Raw genomic sequence first — 24,453 nt, 5'->3', positions numbered from 1 at the left:
GTAATTATTGCCACAGCTTGTGACAGATTTGCTCCTTAACAATAACCTGTAGTGGTAGTGGCTCATTCTCCCGGTTTCTTTTTTTTCTTTTTCCTTTTTTTTTTTTTTACAACTCTAGTAACTTTGGTTCATTTTTAAGACTTCCCTCACCTCTCCCCAACCATGGCCTGTACCTCTGAGCCCCAATGTTACTGATTCTGACTCACCTTGTGCAGGTGTATTTACACATGTAGACTCATCCTTGGGCACTAAAAGGAAAAACAGTCAGGGTTCATGGCATTAAACTGTCATATTGCTCAACCCAAAGTCATGAGTTTCTTAATCTCAAGAGTGAGGAGTAAAATAAGAAACATTAGCTAAGCAGTTTATCACTGGTTGTCAACAAGCCAGGATTCTGCAGCTATTAAACCCTTCACATCCCTGTCCTTTGCCATATGAACATCAGGTTCCACCTCAGAATCTCCCCAGCCCTCAGGGAGTTAGAGAAAGAAAATGAGATGTCCTTCGAAGAGGATCAGAGACCACTGAAGATCTTGACCCAGATCCTTTTGCATTGGCTAAGTGACTCAAGTCATCCTGACATCTTTCTTCCCTCTGGACTGTGGTAGGCAATCATTATATTCTTGTTATGTTGGAGGGGCAAAAGCCAGTCCATGGAGTCAGAAAAACCTGGATACAATCTTCATTCTACCATGGAACATCACGTAACTTCTCTAAGCTGCAGTTTTTATATCAGTAAAACGGAGTTATCATTATTTACTTCACAGAGTTTTTTTTTTTTTTTTGAAGGATAGTGTATGGTTTCCTTCTCACTGCCTAGCAGATAAGGTGCCTAATAAATTATATTGGTGAAATCCTCTTTTCCCCAGATTTATTTGTTTTTTTTTTTTGTTTTTTTTTTTTTTTTTTTTTTTTGTAAAAGGATCTCCACTGAAGAATATGACCTTCCCCAACCCTTAACCTTCCAGTGCAGCTATGGTAAGTTAATTTTGGACTAGTGAATTTGGCAAAAGTATCAAGTGAGGCACGTGTGGCTTAGCCCCTACTTTCTTTATTGAAGAGAGTGGGGAGAGGATGGTTTAGATCTTTTCAATGAAGCTCTATGACAATACATGTTCTCCTCTGCCTTCAGCCTGGGGTAAGCCAACAGACCTGAACTAGTGGGTAACTCTAACTCAGTGGCAATTTGGAGAGCCCTGCAGCCAGTTCTGTACCATGCCCTCTAATATCACCCTTTAAGTAATAAAAATTTCTTTTGATCTCTTTCTGTCTAACTCTGGGGAAGGAGGATATTATCTGCTAGCCTTTCCAGTTCACCAGTAGTTGATTCTTATCTCAACAATGAACTAGATCATTTCCCCTTCTTTCTACATCCATAGCCCAGAGAAAATAAAACACTGAGAGGCACCCCTTCCACTTACTGTAGTTCTCTGCCAGGACAGGCACTAGACGGCACTGGCCTGCTGTGTAGATGAAGCCTCCATCCAAAGTCATGGCATCAGCCTCTCCTTTCTGAAGTTAAGAAATAAATCAGTAGCACAACCCTGAGACCATTTCCTGTCTCACTGACCCTCAGAGGTTTCTATTTCATTGGCTTTATGTCACATGTCCTTTGGATTAATCAACTCATGGATCACCAAAAACTTCTGCCACTTAAACACAGGGTTTAGAAAACTGGACATGTTGGGGCACCTGGGTGGCTCAGTGATTGAGCACCTGCCTTTGGCTCTGGTTGTGATCCTGGAGTCTTGGGATTGAGTTCCACATCAGGTTCCTATGAGGAGCCTGCTTCTCCCTCTGCCTCTCTCTGTGTGTCTCTCATTAATAAATAAATCAAGTCTTAAAAAAAAAACACTGGATGTGTTGACCCACGAACAAGTGCCCAACCCAGATCATGCTCCTTGGCAACTCTGACCTCTCATTAGACCAATGTTGAGTATTGGACATGCCCTCACCACATTTTCTTTATGACCACTGTCACTCAGCAATCTATATGGCCAGACTCAGGGATTGAATTTACTGTTTCTTTTTTATAAGATTTCAAAATTTTATTTATTTGTTTGTTTATTTATATATTTATTTATTTGAGAGAGAGAGGGTGCAAATAGGGAGGAGCTGAGGGCGAGGGAGGGGGAAACCATCTCAAGCAGACTCTCAAGCTGTGCTTGGGCTCGACACAATGGCTCAATCTCACCACCCTTAGATCCTGACCTCAGCCAAAACCAAGAGCTGGATGCTCAACCAACTGAGCCATTTACTATGTTTCTATGCAACTTGTTTTCTTCTGTATGGTGGAGTTCAATTCTGTTCCCACAATCCCATTAGCACTATATTCAGAGCCCTGGCACAAAAAAGACTTCAATAAACAATTTTTCTAATTCAATAATTCATTAATAATTAACCTATTAGTTCAATTAATGAAATTTTCCAGCAACAGAGCAATAAATGTATACTTACAGTGACAGATAAGATCTCTGAAATAAAAACACAGATACATACTCTCTCTTGGCTTTTGACCTATGAACTGCCCTTCTAGAAATCTGTCTTAAAACAGTAGCAACTATACAAACAAAAAGTTACCAAGCCTTTATTATGTGCCTGCTAGGCCACTTCTAAACACCTTACAGTGGTTACCTCATGTATTCCCCACAGAATCCAATAAGGTAGGTCCTATAATTCTTCCCCTTTCATTCATTAGGGAAGTAAAGAAGAGGGAAGTTAAATAATTTCTCCAATAGATGGTCACTAAAACTAAAACTTTAGTTAATTTTAATTAACTTTAATTTAGTTAACTTTAACTTAGTTTAATTACTTAGCTTCTGCTTATAACCACTATATCACATAGCCTCCCGGATCTGATATATATTCCAAAGGACATATACCTAAAAACTATTCTATACACATTTTTTTCATTCATAAGATGGGCTCATAAGCTCATTGTGAGGATTCAAGGAATTAATGCAGGAGTTAATTCAAGGAGTTCATAAACATGCTTGGCATGTAGTAAGTAATTTCCAAAATATTAGCTATTATTACTATTAAAGATAAACCCAGAAATGTTGGTTATAGAACAAAAATCTTCATTTTTATATTGTCTACAATAGTAAAGGATTTGGGAATAATTCAAATGTAGACATTTAGAAATCAGTGAAATAAATTAAGGCAGAAATACTTGGTGGAATATTGAAAAGCCATTGAAAAGATTTTAAATGAATATTTCATTACTTAAAAAAGTGAACCTACTGTACTGACTTTAAATACTAATAACAGATAACATTTATCAGGTGTTTACTATATGCTAGGCAATATCCTGAGCACTCAAATTCATTTAATCCTTAACATTGACAAATTTAAGAGACTATATAAATTGCAAGATCTTATGGTATGGGTTAGTCCCAGGAAAGTTTATCAAAATAAAGGTCTTCTTTTTTTTATTATTTTTTTTTAAGATTTTATTTATTTATTCATGAGAGACACAGAGATAGAGGCAGAGACACAGGCAGAGGGAGAAGCAGGCTCCATGCAGGGAGCCTGATGTGGGACTTGATCCCAGGTCTCCAGGATCAGGCCCGGGGTTGAAGGTGGCGCTAAACCGCTGAGCCACCCGGGCTGCCCCAAAATAAAGGTCTTCTTAAAGAAGAATGTGTGTCTCCTGAGTTTGTCAATTTTTTAGTCCCTTATTTATAAATTTATTTTTTCTAATCACAAAAATATTATCTGCCCATAGAGAAATGGAAAGTTAATAACAATACAACTTCGTAACTCAGAAATTATGTGGCAATAATTTCTGAGTTATAAAGTTGTGAATGATTTTATTTATTTTTAATTTCTCTTCCAACATATATTTTTATCACCAGAAAAAAAAATTATGCTTACAATTCAAGAACTGAAAAGGTTGATTTGCTTTCACAATCCATAGGGGCCCTGACCACCCCCTGGGATGTCACCCCACTTCCCACAGCTCTAGGCAGGACAAAACTCAGAGCTCCCAGGACTCCAGAGCTGAGCACCTGAGAAGTCTGTGCCTTGGGCCAGCCTGAGCTGCAGGGGCACATTGAGTAGAGTTGGGTTGGGCTTTGGAGGGTGGGGGCAGCACACAACAGGTGCATCTTAGCCTCATGGCCAACAGGAAGACATATGAGAAGAGGACAGAGAGGCCACATGTCTGGGTGTCCAAGCCCAGCTGTGGAGATGGGGCCCTCCTTACTGCGATAGCAGCGATGCAGTCCTCAGTTGTCTCCTCTGTGGTGCACTCTAAGGCACCTCCACTTAGGACACTCCACTCATCACACTTGACCCTCTCATGGTGACCCACTGCACACCACCGCACCCTCGGGGAGTCTTCCACACCTAGGACAGATGGAGAAAAACCAGGGATCCAAAAGAAGTCCCAATATGAATCTGGGAGCTTAGTGCCACTGGCTACAGAATGGCTACCCACTGGGACCCTCAATCGCAGCAGCAGAGTGGCCACATCTCATGCCCATATCACCATTCATTCCTACCTATCATCCTCCAGGAGAAATGGAGAACTCAGTACTCAGAAAGAGCAGTGTAGGCAGAGCAGTTCCCCACCCTCGTTACCCCACCTCCTTGGGTATATCCTCCTGAGGGAAGGCCTTTCTGAGCACCTGCCCACATTAGGACCTTTCAGAGTTTTCTCTGACAGGAATGGGTTCTCCCACCCAGTAGCATTCCCCCGGTGATAGTCATGTGCTCTCTTTTGGGTGGGCCTGATGGCTCTCCCCCTTACCCAATGTCTGCGCACCACAGGATGCCCACAGCTAACACAGTGGCTTTTGTAGATGCTCAGTAACTATTGGTTGACTAAATGAGGACAAAAGTAAGGAAAGTAGAAGGAAGTAATGAACCACAGGGATCCAGAGAAAGGCAAGAGCTGGATTAACACCCTCCGAAATTCTAATTCCACTCCTAATAGTGGCAGAGGCCACATTCCCACTTAGGTTGTCAATGTGCTAGTTTCCCTGTCATATAGACCTAACACTGGGTGGGGTAATCCTGGTTAATACACAGGAGCAAGAACCATCATTACTTCAAGTTGACTGTAATCTGAAGATCTTCAAAACCCTTTTGTAATCTCATAATTCAGGCCTTTCCCCCAGCTCAGCAGAAAATCCCCCCACTAACCCAGTGCATTTGGTAGCTCCACAGGCCAGTGAAGGTTGCATGAGGTGAGGCTTGCGGGCACTGGGAAAGCCCCTCTGGCTTTCCTGCTCTGCTGTCCTCATAGGCCCTTACCTATATTTAGACGCTGAATGGCAGAAAAATATTCGTATCCCACGTATAGCTTGGCGTCCATCTTGGGAGGGACTCTTAAAAACCCATCGGTAGCATCTGTAAAGAGCAAGTCCTTCCCATGAGGAGAGGCAAAGAGCTGGAATTCTGTTGACTTGCCTTTTCCAAAATGTTCCTGTTCAAAGGATAAAAGAAACAGAGGAGGGAAGCTGGTATAGCAAGGGAAAGGGAAAACAAATCCAAAACCAGACAAGGACAACTGGAAGGGAGAAAATATGAGCACCTGAGAGTGAAGACAAAGCACCCAGGGATGCCTGGGTGGCTCAGTGGTTAAGCATTTGCCTTTGGCTCAGGTCATGATCCCAGAATCCTGAGATCAAGTCCTGCATGAGCCTCCCTGTAGGGAGCCTGCTTCTCCCTCTGCCTGTCTCTGCCTCTCTCTCTATGTCTATCATGAATAAATAAATAAAATCTTAAAAAAAAAAAAAAGACAAAGCACCCAGCCCACCAAAGTCCCTGTAGTTCCCGGAGTTCTCATGCCTCTCTCCAGGGAATGCTTTACCCAAATCCCAGCCAGTCTACTGGGTGGAGCTTCAGGGAAACTGCTAGAGGCTGTTCCCCAAGATCCACACCAAGAGGTATGGGTTGCTATATGCCAGGCAGCTGCCTTTCTCCAATAGTCCCATGGGGCAGGCAGCAAAGGCTGTCTCATTGCTGGCCATCCCACTGTCCCCAGTAGCTCTGGTGGTCTTCATCCCGGAACTGCTGATGGTCCAGTGCCTGCCACTGAGCCTGGAGGTCAGGAGTCCTGGGTTTTTCTCTGACCTCAAGCCTACCTGGGAATTTTCTGCCTCCAAAAAATGGAAGGGCCCTTTCTTTGCCTACAACTCCCACTAACTGGCCCAAAGCCATTTCTGACTATAGCACCTACCTCCCAAGCTCTTTCCAATGTCTGTCTGCTTTTTGCTTTTGCAATGGCAAAATGTGAAATGTCACCTGCTGCCCTCTTTGGCAAACTGCCCCCTCCTTCCTAGAGGTATGCACAGCTTCCTTCCCAGGGCTCAAGAATCCCACTACATTTGCCCTGCAAACCAGTTCCTCTGTCCTCTACAAAGTACACAATCCACGCCCCCAAGGTTGTACCATTTCATCTGATGATAATTTGTATGTGTACTCATCATGTCCCTCACACTTGTCGGGGAGCAACTCAAGGGAAAGTCATTGTCCACTCATCTCTGAATCTTCAATGCTAAGCAGAGAGCACCAACAGAGAGGGGCTGGGGGATGAATGAGGGTTGGCTAGGAGAGGCTGCTACCAACACCAGATGGAGAGAACACTCATGGCCAGGGAACCTGCCACTGAGGGAAGTCAGGAGGACAGGAGCACATGCCAGCAAGGTAATAGGGGAAAACTCCATGGAGGAGGAGTTTTCTCCCCTACATCTTGAGGACCCCTCTAGAACTGAAAAGGAAAAACAAAGCAATGAGGCACTTCTACGGAGTCTGGTCCATGGAGTTGATGATGCCAGATGAGGGGTTCATGGCCTCTGTTGTCTATAACATTTACAGACTGAGTGGCTTTTCAGCAAAGCAAATGATGCGTGGCATGGTTCCTGTCCTATGCCCAAAAGAACTTTCAGAGTGGCTACAATGGAGTGTAGGAGAATGCCCCAAATCCAAACAGGGACACCCCCCCTCCCACTGCTAAGCAGGAGGTGAGGATGGAGGGTGGGAATACCTGGGCCTGGTTGAGAAGCTCCCAGATCAAGTCTTCCTTGCCCCCTATGTTTCGAGCCATGACAGCATGAGAAGGGAAGAGGGCCAGGTGGCACTCCCTGTATTTGTCCACAGACTTCCGGCTGTTGTCCAGGCAGAGCAAATCATAGTGGTCACTGTCAGTCATGTTTGCCAGGTTCTCTGGAGGAGGAAACCCCAAATGAGCCAACTGCAGACAGAGCCATGAGCTGTGGTCTCTGCTCTTCCCTGAATTGCAAACTATTTGACCTTGTTGTAATAACTTTCTAGGCCCAAAATGGAGTGGCTGCTGGGCAGGTGCCACATAAGCAAGCCAAAATTTAGATAGTTTTTGTGTCCCTGTCAGTCAGCCAGTCCCCAAACACAAGGCCCACTCTGGGCCCTCTCATCCCATACAAGGTTGACTGTGTGGTCCCAGCCAATCAGAAGCAAGGAACCTCCAAAAGGAACCAACCAACCCATACCTTGATCTTGAACTTCTAGTCTCTGGAACTGTGAGACAATAAATTGCTGTTGCTTAAGCTACCCAGTTTGTGGTACTTTGTGATAGCAGCCCTAGCAAACTCATAGAGGTCTTTGGGGTTCATAAATTCTCATACTGAAAGAGGAGGAGTACAATTAGAGTTCTTGTGAATGGCTTAATTAGGTATGTTGTAGAGAAAACACACTCTACATCTTGATATTGAAAGAAAAAATTTAAAATGATTTAGTAATGTCAGAATTAAATCAAGACTCAATATGATAAAAAAAAAAGACTCAATATGATTTAATAGCTTCAAGAAGACAGAACTTCTCTACATGAATCACTCAGGGGCCCAGTGGTGGTAGCAGCTCCACACCAGTACTCGTTTGTACCCCCAGAAGCCTGATGGATAGTCATAACCTTCTACTTATAAAACGGTGAGTGATCTTATATATCAGCAGACAAAGGACTTTCAGCAAAAATAAACCATAATGTCCTGGGACCACCTGTTGTTTCCAGAAAGTGAAGATGTCTTCAAATACTTCAGAGTGAGAGTTAGAAGCTGCTGCCCACTGCAGCAACTAGAGGAAATAACAAGACAATTATCCGGAACAACTTGATTCCAAGAGTAGAAACCCACATATGACCCCACTAATTAAATTTACCATAATAAGACAGGCATCAATTCCCAAAATACCAACAAACCGGGTCAGTGTGTGATAATGAAGGGACAGTGAATTGTGAATGGCTGAACAAAGGAACAAACAACACCGAGCTCCTATTTCATGCTAGAGAAAGGCATGAGGTTATAGGGATCTAAGGCCCATGTACAAAGCAAGGACTTAAAATTCCCTGAGGTAGCCAACATCAATCTTCAAAAAGACCCTAGCATCCTGAATATACGTCTGCTTTAAACATCCTGAGTGATACAAGTATATTCTGTATATGATAGAAATATAATTGGTTACAAAACAAAACCCAGATTCTATAAATTCAACTTGTCTGAAATTTATGTTGTTTCTTTTTTGTTTCTTTCTGATTCGTTGTTCAAAACTGTTAAAAATTGTTTTTTTTTTAATGTAGAAACAAAAAAGAAATATATTTTTGTCTACAGTAGTAATGCTTTTGCAACACATCTAGTTGTAGATGTGCTAAGAAGTTCTGAAACTGTTATAATAATTTGTGTGTTTGTTTAAGGTATTTATAGCATTTAGGAACCATATTTACACTGAAGCATTCGGGAGAGTGTGATTACATTTGAAATGGACATTGCAGTGGCTAAGATAATTATTAAAACCTCTTTCATCTTATTAATTGGTAAATACCATTTAAATGTTCAGAAAATTTGTTTAGTAGATTTACAGACTGCACAAATTGAACACTAAACAAAGTATAGCAGAAATGGGTTTTATACAGAAACTCTCCTATTTCATTAACAGTCTTGTCATTACCCATCTCTAGACGTAGGGAAACTTTCAGGCAAGAGCCAGTTCCCCCGGCCAGGGTATGGCTCACGTGATTCTTCCTCCATCCAGAACTTACCAAACACTGTCACATGCCTTAGGAAGGCCACATCCCCTACACCGTCCTGCAGACACCTGAGGAACAGGACAGCAGTAGTCAGGCCAGTCTCCGTGATTTGGGCTCACCTCTGCCCAGTGCAACCCCTCTGAGGCTCTGCCCTGACCACTGGCTCACAGGGCTTTGCCCACAGTTTCCCAGGCTTCCACGTGTCCTCACAGAGGCCATGGCCCTGAGGGGACTTTATACCTCGACAGCCAACCCGAGTCTGAAGCAAGCAGGAGCTCTGTACCACAACACGGGTAACTCTGGTGAGGAATCATGTGGAGTCACCTTCTATTTCAAAGGTAGCCTAAAGTGACTGACTTTTTTTTTTTTTTTAATAAAGGCTTAAAGCCTAATATAGAGGATAAAAACTCAGGATAGTCTTGGGTTCCTGGACAGTTTCATTCTGGTTTTGAGTAGTAGCTTTGTCTCTTATAGACATACAGAGGTGCCTGCAGGGGGCTGAGATGGAGTTGGGAAGAGGCAGGCACATGACACAGGGAGAAGCTCAGACAGAAAGAAGCAAGCTGGGAGATCCTGGCCTTTGGCCCAATGGACGCCCAAGCCTGTGTCTATGAATCCCAGAGTCCCAGATATAGCTTGGACCCTTCAACGAGTCCCAGAGACCTTGTTGGTCCAGGAGGGTAGCACACAGACCCTACGCTCCTCAGGACGTTAGGAGTGAGGGCAGGCCATGGGAGGCACTCAGGACCCTGGGTTTCACACTGACACCCTAGGTGATCTGAGAAGGTCCTATCCACTCCCTGTACATTAGTTTCTCTGTCATCAGAGTAAGGAAGAATGGCAGGGGCGGGGAGGGGGCCCCCCACTCACTTGAAGGCGCCCGAGTAGCCAAAGTACGGTTCCTGGAAGGAGCAGGCACATTTGTCTGTCCCTTCCCCCACACACAGTTGACACAGCCTGGGGAACTCCATCCTGTTTGCACAGGGGACACAGCTGCCGACGAAGAACTGGGCCATTTCTGCTGTGGCTGCTTAACACAGACACAAGGACCTAAGGACACGAACCAGCAACCTCCAGGTTGCACGTGTGTGTGAGCGAGTGGCCCTAGGTGAGAGCCCACGAGGCTGCACACACTTCCCAGAACTGTCTCAAGGAAGCAGATGTGCAGAGGTGGCTGATAGTGCCCATGGCTGAGGAGACGGATGCCCCAAGGTCCCCACTGTTCAGGCATCACCCTAATGCGTGGGCCTGGGGCTCCAGCCCACCAGATGCTTCCTAGCTTGTCCACTCAAGACACAAGGGCGGCTGACCTACACTGAGCCGAGCTGCAATCCCAGTACCACTTGTTAACTCACCGCCATGGAGGCCCTAGGTGTGGTAAGCAGAACTCCAGACACCACAGGACCTCCGACAGTCCCTCCTCACCTCAGAACTCGGTCCCACCCACCCCTCTCCCCTTTGGATCCAGGGGCTGTGGTAGCTTATGGGGATTCGTCTTCCAGGAATCCATGGAAAGGTGTTGGGATAACTTGCCTGGTGGTTGGTAGGGGACATGCCAACAGCCACACAGACATGCAGCAGTGTCTGACACTGAGGCGAGGAAGACCCCAAGAGAGGGCAAACATGGTCAGAGCTGTGGCCCCGGCTATAGTACTCTATCTGGCCCCAGTGGCCCCTTGTCCCTATCACAGGCAAAACGTGAATGCTACAGAGTTGGCAGGCCTCAAAAGTGCAGAAAGACTTGGCCATCATCTTCCAAGGGCTAAAGAGGCACCCTAGGCTCCCTTGGCTCATCATAACTGTACAAGAAGTATCAAAAAAAAAAAATCATGCCTCAGGTCCACTCGTCTCTTCTTGCCCCCATCCCAAACCCTTCCCCCAAGCCCTTACTCTGAGACCTGCCTTCTGGTGCCTATAATCTCTAGTGAGCCTTCCTGAGAAGCCAGAAGGAAGTGCCCCTTTCTCACGAGCCTCAACCTGGCCCTTGTTGAGCCAAATTGCTGGGATTACAACAAGTATGTGGTGGTGGGGAGCTTAGAGACCAAGGCACCTTTGCTGAGAGAAGATTCAGCTGTCAGTTCCCAAGGGTTGCTGCTGCAGCAACCCCAGCTGATGACATTTTACTCAGGGTATCCTCACCCCATCTTGCTGTTTGTGAAACTGGTGTACCTTATACAGTGATTGTATGGCCCCAGTACAATCCACGTGGGCGACTGGAGTAGGAGTCCTGCCTGAGGGCACCCGGCCTTAGCCAGCTTACCTTCTTCAACAGAGACAGAAGGAAAAAATATCCTAATGGGGATGTTCCACCCAGCAGACCATCCTAGGCCCGGGTGACAGGACTTCTTGCCTTGGAGCCCTTTCAGCTGGATGTTGCTGTCCTTCTTCACCACGGCCACAGCATAATGAAGGGTTTGTGGATCTGCAAAGAAGCAGAAAGAAAGAAGGGCTAAAGAAAGGTACCACGTGGTCACTAACTCATCTTGCAGAGTGTGTGCAATGGGCAGCTTTAGGGGATCCTAGGATCTGTACCATCCCCCGGTGAACAGATAGAAAAGAAAAAGAAAAAGCCTTTGATTAGCAGGAGCGGGGACAGTCCCTTTTCAAGGCAATGAACACTGGTGCCTTTCTGTCAGCGCCTCTAAGCCAGTGGAGACATGGCGCTGGGGGCCACCAGCTACTACAGGGCCTGCAGGGCTTGCTCGGGGAGATCTTCAGCTGCCAGTCATTGTTATGTTACTGTTGGCTTTTCTCCCTTCTCTGCTTCTCTGTCTGCAGCCCAGACACAAGGGTGAAGATCTTAGAGGAAGGGTGCAGGGGGACCCCAGGATCTTGCCAGAGCCCCGCAAGTTGGAGTCTGATTGAGGTGGGCAGGTCTCATGCACACAGTGGTGACACTAAGATAAAAATGGAGAGGAGGCAAAGCCTTATTCTCCGACTCCCCCCAAACCTCTCATCACAGCATTCACAGACTCCTGCTCTGTAGCACCTGCAGGGGACTCAGCACAGGGGAGAGGCTGTCCAGGTCTGTGTGTCTCCAGAGGCAGGCCTCCCAGGGGTGTCATCCCACTGGGTAGGCGATGAACCCCAGACAGCACTGCCCCCTCTCATCCAGCAGTACCAAGGGTACTTCCATTGGGATGCACACAGCTCATGGCTTTCCAGGGAGAATCCACATTCCAGGCCTTGTGGGTCAGTGTAGATGACAGCCTCCTTCAATCCAAAGAGCTCGGGCAATTCTCTTCAGGTGTAATGTTGACAGAGACCCCGCCTTCCCCCCATGGCTGCAGTGTCAAACCAGAGACCTGGGGCCCCGGGGAGAACGCACTGTTTTTTGACCCATGGAATTCGGCCACGATGGGCTTCAGGTTGAAGGGGGGCAGGCCCGCCTCAAACACCAAACCTGCTTCAACGGTCACAGCATCTGCTTCGTTTGCCTGAAAGAAAAGAGACCAGACCGTGAATGGAGCTCCCAACTCAGCCCTCTGCAGGGATGTTTGACCCATAGATACTTGCGTGGGTCAGACCTCCTTCCCTCCCTAGCATCCACTCAAATGTCACCTCAGTGAGGCTCTCTCCAACCACATCTTAGAACTCCCACCTCATGCATAAATGCTAGACTCCTCTTTGTTTTTTCCTTAGCCCTTATCAACTACCTGACAAACTTTTGTTGTTTATTCCATGGTCTCCCCTTTGGAATGTAAGCTCCACCAAGATGGGTGTGTGTGTGTGTGTGTGTGTGTGTGTGTTTTCCTACTACAGGTAGATGTTCAATAAATGTTTGCTGGATAAGTGAGTGAATTGTCGTAATTGTGACAGAAATTGTGAATTTCTATCTGTAAGTCATGGTTTGCACTCACAGATCTGGATTCCCTGTTAAGTATCTGTCAGCCCAGCATTCCTTCCTTCTTGTGAGAGGCAGCAACTTCACAGCCTTTTCTCAGAAATGAGATTGGATCATTTCTCAACGCATCATGGAAATCATTTTTTAAATTCATTGATTACTTAACGTTTGAAGTAACTTGACTTTATCTGAATTTATGTATTTATTATTCTTTTAGAGATTTTACTTATTTATTCATGAGAGACACACAGGGAGAGGCAGAGACATAGGCAGAGGGAGAAGCAGGCTCCCTCCGGGTAGCCTTACTTGGGGTCTGATCCCAGGACCCCAGGATCATGACCTGGGCCAAGGGCAGAACCTCAACCACTGAGCCACCAAGGGGCCCCAACTTTATCTGAATTTATTATTGCATTTCTATATATTTTCTTCCTTTTTCCCCATCCTGTCTTCCTTACATACATACTCATATATTTATATATACAGGTGTTGTATATAATTAACACTGTGCTGATTGTATGTATCAGAACCCAACTTAAATTAACTTGAGAAAAGGAGGAATTTAGTATAAAGGTAAAAGGACAAGAAGGCCACTGGGCCTAGTGAACACCGTCAAGGTCAGAAGCAATTATAGACATAGGTTTCAGTTCGTAGCCATGGGCTCCAGGTTGTGACTATGGTTCCAGATTGTTCTTGCTCTTCCCTCGCTTTACATACACCTTCCTTTCTTGGCTGCCTCTTCCTTAAGCTCCAAGAGCAGGTGCAAAGACAGTAGTGTCATAGAGACTATTTAACCTGCTCCCACGATTGCACTGGGTCAAATTCTTGTGACAAATCATTCCCCTCACTCGTAAATGGATTAGAGAAAAATAAATAAATAAAAGTTTGTGTGAATGCTTATGACGCCAATTGAGCATTTCCAAATTATTTTCCAGAAATGACACAAAATTTATCATTTATAATGCCAATAGCAATGCATCCTAATGTCACAGAAACCTACCAGCAAGAAATGCTATCATTTAAAAAATGTTATTACATTTCTAGGTATAAACTGTTACTTTAAGAAATGGCCTTATTGGGCAGCCCAGGTGGCTCAGCGGTTTGGCGCCTGCCTTCAGCCCAGGGTGTGATCCTGGAAACCTCCCACATCGAGCTCCCTGCATGGAGCTTGCTTCTCCCTCTGCCTGTGTCTCTACCTCTTTCTCTCTCTCTGTGTCTCTCATGAATAAATAAATAAAATATTTTTTAAGTGGCTTTATTTGCATTTATTTGCATTTGATTATCAAAAAGGATGAATATTTTTTCCTTTGTTTATATCATTTATTAGTTATAAATTCTTTTCTGTGAGTGGTTTGTTCATAGCTTATTATTTTTTAAATATTTCTCATACATCTTGTTTTTTTTTTAAGATTTTATTTATTTACTTGACATACACAGAAAGAGAGAGGAGCCCAAGCAGGGGGAGTGGCAGGCAGAGGGAGAGGGAGAAACAGGCTCCCTGCTAAGCAGAGAGCCCAACGCAGGGCTCAATCCCAGGACCCTGTAATCACGACCTGAGCTGATGGCAGAAGCTTAACTAACTGAGCCACCCAGGCATCCCAAGCATTTCTTATAAATTTAAATGATATCTTTATCTAGTTTTTATATTATGCTGTTTTGTCACACTTGGTGTGAATATATTTTCATATGCTTAAGGCTTTAAAAAAATTTTGTCAGAGATTTATAATTTTTACATTTCCAAGGTTATCTACCTCTATGATTTATATTGTTATGTCTAATCTGTATTAGTCAAATTCAGTCAAACTGAGATCTTGTTTTGGTGAATGAATTAAACATTTCATTTGATTTTTTTTTTTTTTTTTTGCTAAATAGCTACCCAATTGTCCAGTTAAAGAATCTTTTCTCAAAAAAAAAAAATCTTTTCTCAGCCATTTATTTAGAAAGTTTGCCTTATCATACAAATCTATGTAAATCTACACATATCTTACCTAAACTTAGTAAACCTAGGGCCCTAGTGCCCTAATGTTGGATACTGATCATAGTTGGCATCTGTATCATAGCACGTAGACAACTAGATAGGTGGATGTATATAAAGAAAGCTGTTAATGTGTGTGGATTTTGTTCTCTTCCAGGTCTCTTACATCTACACCAAAGACGCTGGTCTTTGTAACACTGCTATTTTAATATTTTATAGTTTCAGGTAGGTCTCAGCCACTCCTTTACTGCTGATTTTCTTTTTATAATACTATTTATATTCTCATCCATGTGCTTCTTCTTAGGATTTTATAATTATTTAATTGATTCTTTTTAAGAGATTATATTTAGATGAAAATTATGTTAAACTTACTAACTTTGGGAAAATATGCAAGTATATGATATTTAGTCTTCCCATCTAGGAATATGGCATGTTTTAATTTATTAATAAATATTGCTCATCTGTCCTAGACTTTTGTATTATAACAATCTTGCACATCTCTCATATGATTGTTTTTCCTGGAATGTTTTTTTATTATATTATAGTAGAATATATTATAGTATACTAGAATTATAGTTTATTATTTTAAATGAACATGTGTCACAATTTTAGTGTACTTCCCAGCTAATGACCGTTAAATATGAAAATGACATTGTGATATGTTTCTTTTGCCAAACTAATTTATTCATTAATAATGAATTATAGTAGTATTTTTCTTGATCCCACTGTACTTTCCAGGCATGCAATCAACTGTAAATATTGATATTTTGTTTCTTTCTATCTCATAGGCATTTGTATCTTATATCTTTCCTGGGAAATTCTAAAAACAAATTTAAGTAATAATGGTGATACTTATTGTATCATCATCACTTATTGTACTAAAATACAGTACTTCTTGTTTATTTCTGGCTGTTTATGGATTTCTCTTCCAGTGCAATTCTGGCCTTGCTTTACTGCAGGCATCTTCACTGAATCCTTCTCTATTAGTTGTTTCATTACTATTATTGTCTTACTATTAGTGAATGTTGAGCACTTGTATTGTTTTCTACACATAGTCCCTGTATTTTCACGTCTTCAGCTTACTTCTTTCTCCTATAAAGCATAGTCTAGTTCCCGCAGGAAGAAAACTCTTCTGAAGCAATAGATAATAACAAGCACAGAGAAAAGAAGTATGAATTTTCTTCCACTCTCCTGTAGGCAGCTGTAACTTACCGTAATGGCCTTGATGCACTCAAGGTGAGAAGTTCTCTTCACACAGGTGACATGAGGACCATCCTCTGGAAGGACTCTTTTCATATTGTCACTGAAACTGGAGCACTTCCTGGCCTCATGATTTGAGATAGTGCACCACCTCACAGTTTTCCCAGGAACAGCCAGACACAGCCCTAGGGGACAGAGGCCAGAGGTATGAAGAAAACACAGTTCTCATCTTTCTCTGCTGAAAGAAGAGTTTAAAGACAGGTAAAGGTGGGCAGCCTGGGTGGCTCAGTGGTTTAGCACCACCTTCAGCCCAGGGAGTGATCCTGGAGACCCGGGACCGAGGCCCACGTCAGGTTCCCTGCGTGGAGCCTGCTTCTTCCTCTGCCTATGTCTCTGTCTCTGTCGGTGTCTCTCATGAATAAATTAAAAATCTTAAATAAAAATAAAAATAAAGACAGGTAAAGGGTTGGCTGAGTGGGATAGAGAAAAATTGGGTTGGCTGCATGGCTCACATGAATTCTCAGATCCCATTTCTCTGATTGTGCCTTTCCTCTTGGAGAAAAAAAAGCATCTCCCAAAAGTCAAACATAGAATTATATAACCCAGAAATCCCACTCCTCAGTATATATCCCAAAGAATTGGAAAAGGGTACTCAAATACACATACACAAATATTCATAGCAGCACTGTTGCCAATGGTCAAAAGCAGAAAAAAACCCAAAAGAACCTCAATGGATGAATGGATAAACAAAATACGGTATATCCATTCCATGGAATATTATTCTGCCATAAAAAGAATGAAATCCTTCTATATGCTCCACATTGATGAACCCCAAAAATATGTCAAGTGAAAGAAGCCAAATATAAAAAGCTACACATTATATGATTCATCTTACATGAAATATGTAAAATAGGTAAAAAAAAAAGAGAGAGAGACAGAAAACAAACTGGTGGTTTCCAGGGACTGGAAGACAGGAGAATGGGTACTGACTGCTTAATGGGAACAGGTTTTTCTTTGCGGGTGATGAAACTATTTTGGAATTAGACAGAGATAATAGTCGCAAAACACTGTGAGTATATTAGATGCCACTGCATTGTACACTTTTAAGTAACTGATCGGACGTTAGTGAACATCACCTCAGAAAAGAAAAAGAAGGGATCCCTGGGTGGCGCAGCGGTTTGGCGCCTGCCTTTGGCCCAGGGCGCGATTCTGGAGACCCGGGATTGAATCCCACCCACATCGGGCTCCCGGTGCATGGAGCCTGCTTCTCCCTCTGCCTATGTCTCTGCCTCTCTCTCTCTGTGACTATCATAAGTAAATAAAAATTTTTAAAAAATTATTAAAAAAAAAAGAAAAGAAAAAGAAAAAAGAAACCTATGGGAAGGAATCTTGAGCCTACTGATTTACTCTTTCTTTTGACATTGGGTACTCTGACCTCACATGGTACTATTTGCTGGAGCATTAAAATCAGTGCATGTTTATTTCACTGGCATTTTAAGCTATATTAATAAGTGTAGAGAATATTACAAAGGCAAAATGCTCTTTACAAACCTGTAGTACTAATTTGAGCCAAACGTTATTTTAAATAAAATCTAGAAGATGAAAGTTACAACAGTAGCAGCTCCTCATTTTTTTTTAATATTTATTTATTTATTTTTCATGATAGTCACAGAGAGAGAGAGAGAGAGAGGCAGAGACACAGGCAGAGGGAGAAGCAGGCTCCATGCACCGGGAGCCCGATGTGGGATTCGATCCCGGGTCTCCAGGACCGCGCCCTGGGCCAAGGGCAGGCGCCAAACCGCTGCGCCACCCAGGGATCCCGCAGCTCCTCATTTTTTATGAAGTCCAGGGTATTGAACTACCCAAGTCTGTTTGATTCCAAAATCTGTACTGCCTTTTAACTGTCCGTAAGTAGGAAATATCAAAAGAAAGAGGACAGGAGATGCCAAATTACCTTTGACAGAATTCCATATGAAAGACAGAATGACACATGGAGCCCCTCAACTCTATCTGAAAAAGTCTTTGATAGTAGCAACCCAGGGAAGGGAGAGCAAGCTAGGAATGGAACTATAGAGGCCAAGCGCCCTTGTGCAACATAGTTTGGAGTCAATTAGCTTACATTTGCATTTTGAGCCTTTCAAAGCATGTTTACTCTGCTTGCTAATCTAGATTGCTGAAACATTTTGTGCTCAGAAATAACTGATAGCAGTAGAAACAATACAACTCTATAAATGAAAATAGCTTTGTAAGCAGGCTAAATTATACAAAGAGCTACTGTATCCAACTACATACAGTTTTTTTTTTTTTCCTTTTTCAAAGGTATACACTTTTGGGGAAAGCCTTTTTAAAAGCCTATGTTTTTAATCACCACCATGCTTATGTCCAAATGATTAAAACTAGTTTCTGCCCTTCTAGTTTCTTTTTTAAGTGTAAAAGAGGCAAAGATAATACTTTCATTATTTCTGTTTAACATAGTCTTAGCCATTTTAATAAGATGCAAAAGAGAAATAAAAGGGATACAGATTGGAAAAGAAGACAAAATTTTTTTTATTCACAGATAACCTGTTTGTCTATATAGAAAGTTTTAAGGACTCTACAAAAAAGCCACTAGAATAAATAAGTTTAATAAGTTCACAGGGGAAAAAAAAAGAAAGTTCACAGGGTTTGACTTGATATACTAAAATCAATTAAATTTCTATAATACTAAAAAGAAAAAATGTAAAATGAAAGATTTTTAAATACTACTTACAATGGCATCCAAAAAATATGAAACATCTGGGGATAAATTTAATAAATTATTTTTAGTTTTTATTTTTATTTTTTTAGAGAGAGGGACACATGGAGGATCAGAGGAAGAGGGAGAGAGAGAATCTTAAGTAGGCTCCATGCCCAGGGTGGAGCCCAAAATGGGGCTGATCTCACAACCCTAAGATCATGACCTGACCCAAAATCAGGAGTCAGATACTTTAACTGATGAGCCACCTGGGCACTCAAAATATAACAAATTATTGATAAGACTTGCACAATAAAAACTACAAAATATTCCTAAGATGAATGAAAGAAGACTAAATAAATACATACAGAGTGCTCATAGACTACAAAACTCAACACTCCTGTGAGTGTTGCCAATTCTGTGAAACTGAGTAAAGAAAACCTCATTTAAATTATAGCAGGGGTGGCTCAGTTAGTTAAGCATTCAACTCTTGATTTCAGCTCAAGTCATGATCTTGTGGTCCTGAGATCAATCCCCACATAGGGATCTGCGCTCAGTGGGGAGTCTGCTTGTCCCTATCCCTCTGCTACTCTCCCCTCCTCAAATAAATGACTAAAATTTTTAAAAAATAAAATAAAATAAAATAAAATAAAATAAAATAAAATAAAATAAAATAAAATAAAATAAAATAAAAAAGCAGGAAGGCTAGAAGTGACAGTTCCCATACCCTGACTAACACTCCTTGTCAATCGCAAACCCCAGTAGGAAGAGAGGTACCCTAAATTCCTAACAGGAAGAAGCCTATACTTTACTACCCCAGCAGGAGGAAGAAATTTTCTCCTTGCCAGGCAACAGCCCAGCCAATGAGAGACTGTCACAACTCAGCCAATGAAAACACACTACACTCAGAATTCCCAGTTTACTTCATCGGACTTTTTGTTTATTATAGCCTTAACCAACTTCTCCCTTTCTCTCTCTCTCTCTCTTTAAAAAAAACAAATTTACCTGTCTTTTGTTCTCTAGTCTTGCCTATGGTTTTGCTGTAGCTTGCATGTCCTGAAATGTAACTTTCTGCTATTCCCAAATAATCCCATTTTTGCTGGTAAAATAATTGACAGGGTTTTGTTTTGTTTTGTTTTTGAGGTTAACACTTCTCAAAATGATCTATAATTTAATGCAAACTCTACAATATTTCAAGACTAAATGCCCTTTTTATAGTCATTAATAAGCCAATTCAAAAACATATATGGACACACAAAATATCTAAATGGCCAAATCAACACTGAAGTAGTATCATAGAGTTGGAGGGCTTATTCTACCTAGAAATCAGGTATTTTATATTTATTTATATTTATAAGAAATCAGCTTAGGGACCCCTGGGTGGCTCAGTTGAGCATCTGCCTTTGGCTCAGGGAGTGATCCCAGGGTCCTGGGATTGAGTCCCACATCAGGCTCACCACAGGATGCCTGCTTCTCCCTCTTCCTATGTCTCAGCCTCTCTCTCTGTGTCTTTTGTGAATAAATAAGTAAAGTCTTTAAAAAAAAAAACAGAAAGAAATCAGCTTATTATAAAGATGCTGTAATCAAGACAGTGTGATATTGGTACAAGGAGAGACATAGAGCTTAATAAAACAGAACAGAGTCTAGAAATTAAGCTACATTTATAGGGTCAGTAGATTTCCAACAAAGCTACTAAGGTAATTCAGCGGAGAAAGAATATCCTTTTCAAAAACAAGTCCTAGAATAACCGGATATTCATGTGAGAAAAATGAATCTCATCCTTTACTTCAACCATATACAATAACTACAAATGTAGCATAGACCAAAACACAAAAGCTGAAGCTATAAAACTTCTAAAATAAAACAAAAGACAATATTGCAACTTCGGGGGTTGCCAAACATATTTTTAGAGAGGACACAGAACATACAAATCAAAAAATTAAATTTGTTAATTTGATCAAAATGTAAAACATTTGCTCTTCAGATGATAGCATTCAGAAAATGGAAAGCTAAGCCATAAACTTGGAAAAAAATAATTGCAATACATCTGTGTGACCAAGGACTTGTATCCAGGATATATAAAGAGCTTTTAAATTCAATAATAAGTCAAATAACCCAATTTAAAAATGGGACAAGATTTGAATACATAATTCATAAAAGATATATGAGTAACCAGTAAGAACATAGAAAAATGCTCAACATCATTGTTCATCAAAGAAATGCAAAGCAAAACCATAGTTATATACCATAACATACCTATTAAAAGGGTTAAATGTTAAAAGACTAACAATACAAAGTGTGGGTGGGATGTGGAGGAAATGAAATTCTCCTACATTGCTGGCAGGAATGTAAAACAGTACAACTACTCAAAAAAGTTTGGTATTTTCTTAACTAGTTTAAGAAAATTTTACTCCTAGAAATTTGCCTGAAAGAAATGAAAATGTATGTCTACCCAAAGACTTGTACACTAATGTTCACAGCAGCTTTATTCATAATATCCCCAACCTGGAGACAAGCTAAAAATCAGTCAACAAGTGGAGAGGTAAACAAACTATGGTGAAACCATACAATGGAACACGGCTTATCAATAAAAAAAAATGAACTTTGATATATGCAACAATGTGAATGAGTCTCTAAACGATTGTGCTGAGACCAGACACAACAGACTGTGTACTGTATGATTCCATTTCTTTGAAATGGCAAAACTTACCTATAGTGGCAGAAAGTGGGAATGACTGGAAAGAGGACGGTTTGGGAGTGATGAAAATGTTCTGTACCTTGATCGTGGTGGTGGTTACATGGATAGGTATAGTTGTCAAAATTCACTAGACCACATGTATACTTAAAATGAGTGTGTTTTATTATATGTGAATTATACTCCAGTAAAAATTATTTTAAAAAAGAGAGACTGCAAGCCAGCTAGACTAGGCCAATTCAATAACACTCCATGCCAGCCATGTGACAATTTCAAGAAAGGGTGATCAGCACCCACTCTGGATTTTTCAGATTGATCCTGGTAGTGGTCACATGCTCACTGTGTGGAGAAATCTCTTAAGCTCCAGAGAGGCTGAGGTAGGAGGTGGAGGCCAAAGTGGACATACAGGCTGTCTGGGAACCTTTGGTCCTTGGCTCTTGCAAGGTCTACTAATGACAAACGCCCTTCTTTTTTTTTTTTTTTTTTTTTAAAGATTTTATTTATTTATTCATGATAGTCACAGAGAGAGAGAGAGAGAGAGAGAGGCAGAGACACAGGCAGAGAAACGCCCTTCTTTTGATCTTAATCTTAAACTATTTTGGTTGCATTTCTGTCATTTGCCATCAGAAGAGTTTTTGTTTTGTCAAAAGAAAACACTGACTTTTGAAGAAAGCACATCGTAGACTCTAGCCTGATCCACATCCAGTGCCCAGTAGGAAGGACTGTGGGCAGTGGAGATGGGGGGAGGCAGGCAGCTCTTGTCTCTGGTTTGTAAATACAGAGCCGATTGGGAAATGAGCTACTGGGCAGTGCCTGGCATTGCCAGGAGAGGAGATGGAGGAAGAAAAAACAACATGCATCCTATCCAGAAGGAACCGGGGAGCAAGCAGGGGGCTTCACTCTGGATTTGCTGGTGGCTGTAGTTGGAACGCGGCTGTACACTACGTTCCCAGCCTTCCCCAGCCCCAGTAGGGCTCACTCTGTGGCCCTATGTGGCAGCATAGGCCTGGGAGGACCCACCATGGCACAGCTTGCCCTTCCTGCCTGTCCTTCTCATGTTCCCAAGTTAGTCCTCTCCTCAGGTAAGACACCTGACCACTCCAGAAGTTATTTAAGACATCCTGAGGCCAGACAGAACCAGGGCAAGAACCGATAGCTGTTGAACCATGCCGGTTGGTTTGTTTGTTTTTTTTTTTTTAAAGATTTTATTTATTTATTCATGAGAGACACACAGAGAGAGGCAGAGACACAGGCAGAGGGAGAAGCAGGCTTCCAGAGGGGAGCCTGATACGAGACTCGATCCCAGGACCCCAGGATCATTCCCTGAGCCAGAGGCAGACGCTCAACCACTGAGCCACCCAGGTGCCCCTGCAGCGTTTTCCACGTGCATGAGCTCATTAACTGTGTACCATTACCTACCTTACCCAGCCAAGAACCCTGGCTCCCCCTGCCCAACACAGGAAGGGGCCACCTACATTTATGTGCAGGATTTTTACCAGTGATAACTCACCTGTGTCTAGAGCTCTGTCATTAGGTACATTATCTCATTCTACTTTCACAGTGTTGGTTATGAAAAAGCAATTCTTACCCAACCGAGGAGGAAACCAGTTCAGAGAGGTCAAGGGATGGCCCAGAGTCACACCGAACTGGGTGGCAGGGGGATCCTATTCTAGAATGATTACGTTTCCCATACATTCCTCATTGTTGTATGATAAGGATGGGAGATGCTGTACAGTTCCAAGCAGGAAAAACTCTTCTCCTTAGATACCAGACAGGTCAAGCATACCTGACATTAAGCCCCTCCCCCGCCTAATACCAACACAGAGCCATGAGCCCTGGGGGAAAACCCCTTCCCTCTTCTAATCCTGTTTCCTTGGCTGTGAACAGGATCAGTAGCTTCCAGGCCAAGTGTCATAAATCTTGTCAGCAATGGGCTAATAAGTATTTTTGGCTTTGTGGGCTATGCGGTCTCGGTAGCAATGACTCAGTTCTGTCCCCAAAGTGGGAAAGCAACCACAGACGATACTTAACCTGAATAAGCATGACTGTGTTCCAATAAAATTTTATTTATGGATACTGACATTTTAAATTCCTGTAATTTTCATGTGTCAAAACAGTCGTTCTTTTTATTTCCTTTCAACCATTTAGAGATGTAAAAATCATCTTTCGCTCATCCAGCTGCACAACATCAGGTGGGCAAGCTGGATCCGGCCCCCTGCTGTAGGCTACAGAAGTTTGTCAGGTGCTTGTCTACACCACAAGCCGAAGCATTTTGGGACCAGCCAGGTGCTGGGTTGCTTGTGGACCCCTTAGACCCAGGCTGTGCAGGGTCCCGCTGCGGCCGACCCTCCGCTGACACCCAGTCCAGGTCCTGAAGGGCAAGACCCCACCGGGCTCCCAGTGCGCACTCACCCAGGGTCCCCGCACACAGCAGGGCGCAGATGGGGAGCCTCATCATCGCGGCGGCCACCGGACACTGACACAGCTCCCGGCGCCCAGGCAGGCTCTGCGTGCCCGGGGGGGTGGGTGGGGCGGATCCGCCTACTAACGGGGTAGCCTTTGGGCGGGTCACCCTTGCCACACCTCCGAGCTCTCCCGGGCCCTCCACGGCTGCAGGGCGGCAAGTCTGCGCGCTATGCTGCCGCCGGCCCGAGGCCGCCCCCTGAGGCCCCGCCGGGAGCTGCGCGGCTGCACCTCTGCTCTCGGGATGCGGGGTCGGGGGGCCACAGGTGGGAGCGGAAGCCACCTGGGAGCCCGCGGGAATGACCGCCTAGAACAGAAGTCCCCTGATCTTCACCTAGCCCAAGCAGCTTAGATGTTTGGAAATCACAGACTCCAGAGGAATGGGGTGGGGGGCAGTCTACAGGGTGAAACTTGGGGACTCTTCCCCCAAGAAAGCATGTGTGCACGTACACACAATGTTTTGCACACAGTTTTCAGGGATCCTCAGACTCTACCCCCTAAAGCACCTCGGTTGCCCACTCCGACTCCCTCCCGGAAGCCCTCTACCACCCCCACCACCCCA

General features: G+C 43.1%; 1 protein-coding gene and 1 long non-coding RNA gene across 3 annotated transcripts in view; one reads left to right on the top strand and one right to left on the bottom strand.

Annotated features, from left to right (window-relative positions):
- LOC112661065 (inhibitor of carbonic anhydrase-like) overlaps window positions 1-23,987 on the bottom strand; it is a 39,023-nt gene extending 15,036 nt beyond the window's left edge. For both annotated transcript variants that reach the window (XM_025448928.3, XM_049099811.1), the window contains exons 1-11: window positions 23,841-23,987; window positions 16,033-16,205; window positions 12,333-12,441; window positions 11,265-11,426; window positions 9,875-10,034; window positions 9,017-9,072; window positions 6,995-7,173; window positions 5,260-5,431; window positions 4,208-4,350; window positions 1,422-1,512; window positions 207-248 (exon numbers count right to left, since the gene is read on the bottom strand). In XM_025448928.3, the coding sequence (XP_025304713.1) occupies window positions 207-248; window positions 1,422-1,512; window positions 4,208-4,350; window positions 5,260-5,431; window positions 6,995-7,173; window positions 9,017-9,072; window positions 9,875-10,034; window positions 11,265-11,426; window positions 12,333-12,441; window positions 16,033-16,205; window positions 23,841-23,886 (1,333 nt within the window). In that variant the 5' untranslated portion in view covers window positions 23,887-23,987. The remainder of the gene's footprint in view (window positions 1-206; window positions 249-1,421; window positions 1,513-4,207; window positions 4,351-5,259; window positions 5,432-6,994; window positions 7,174-9,016; window positions 9,073-9,874; window positions 10,035-11,264; window positions 11,427-12,332; window positions 12,442-16,032; window positions 16,206-23,840) is intronic.
- LOC118352084 (uncharacterized) overlaps window positions 430-24,453 on the top strand; it is a 34,339-nt gene continuing 10,315 nt past the window's right edge. The window contains exons 1-3 of the long non-coding RNA XR_004808602.2: window positions 430-604; window positions 923-978; window positions 14,978-15,045. This is a non-coding gene — a long non-coding RNA (uncharacterized LOC118352084). The remainder of the gene's footprint in view (window positions 605-922; window positions 979-14,977; window positions 15,046-24,453) is intronic.

The sequence above is a fragment of the Canis lupus genome, chromosome 23 (genome assembly GCF_003254725.2).
Source record: "Canis lupus dingo isolate Sandy chromosome 23, ASM325472v2, whole genome shotgun sequence".
Classification (NCBI taxonomy): Eukaryota; Metazoa; Chordata; class Mammalia; order Carnivora; family Canidae; genus Canis; species Canis lupus.
This window is presented reverse-complemented; position numbering and strand designations above follow the sequence as displayed.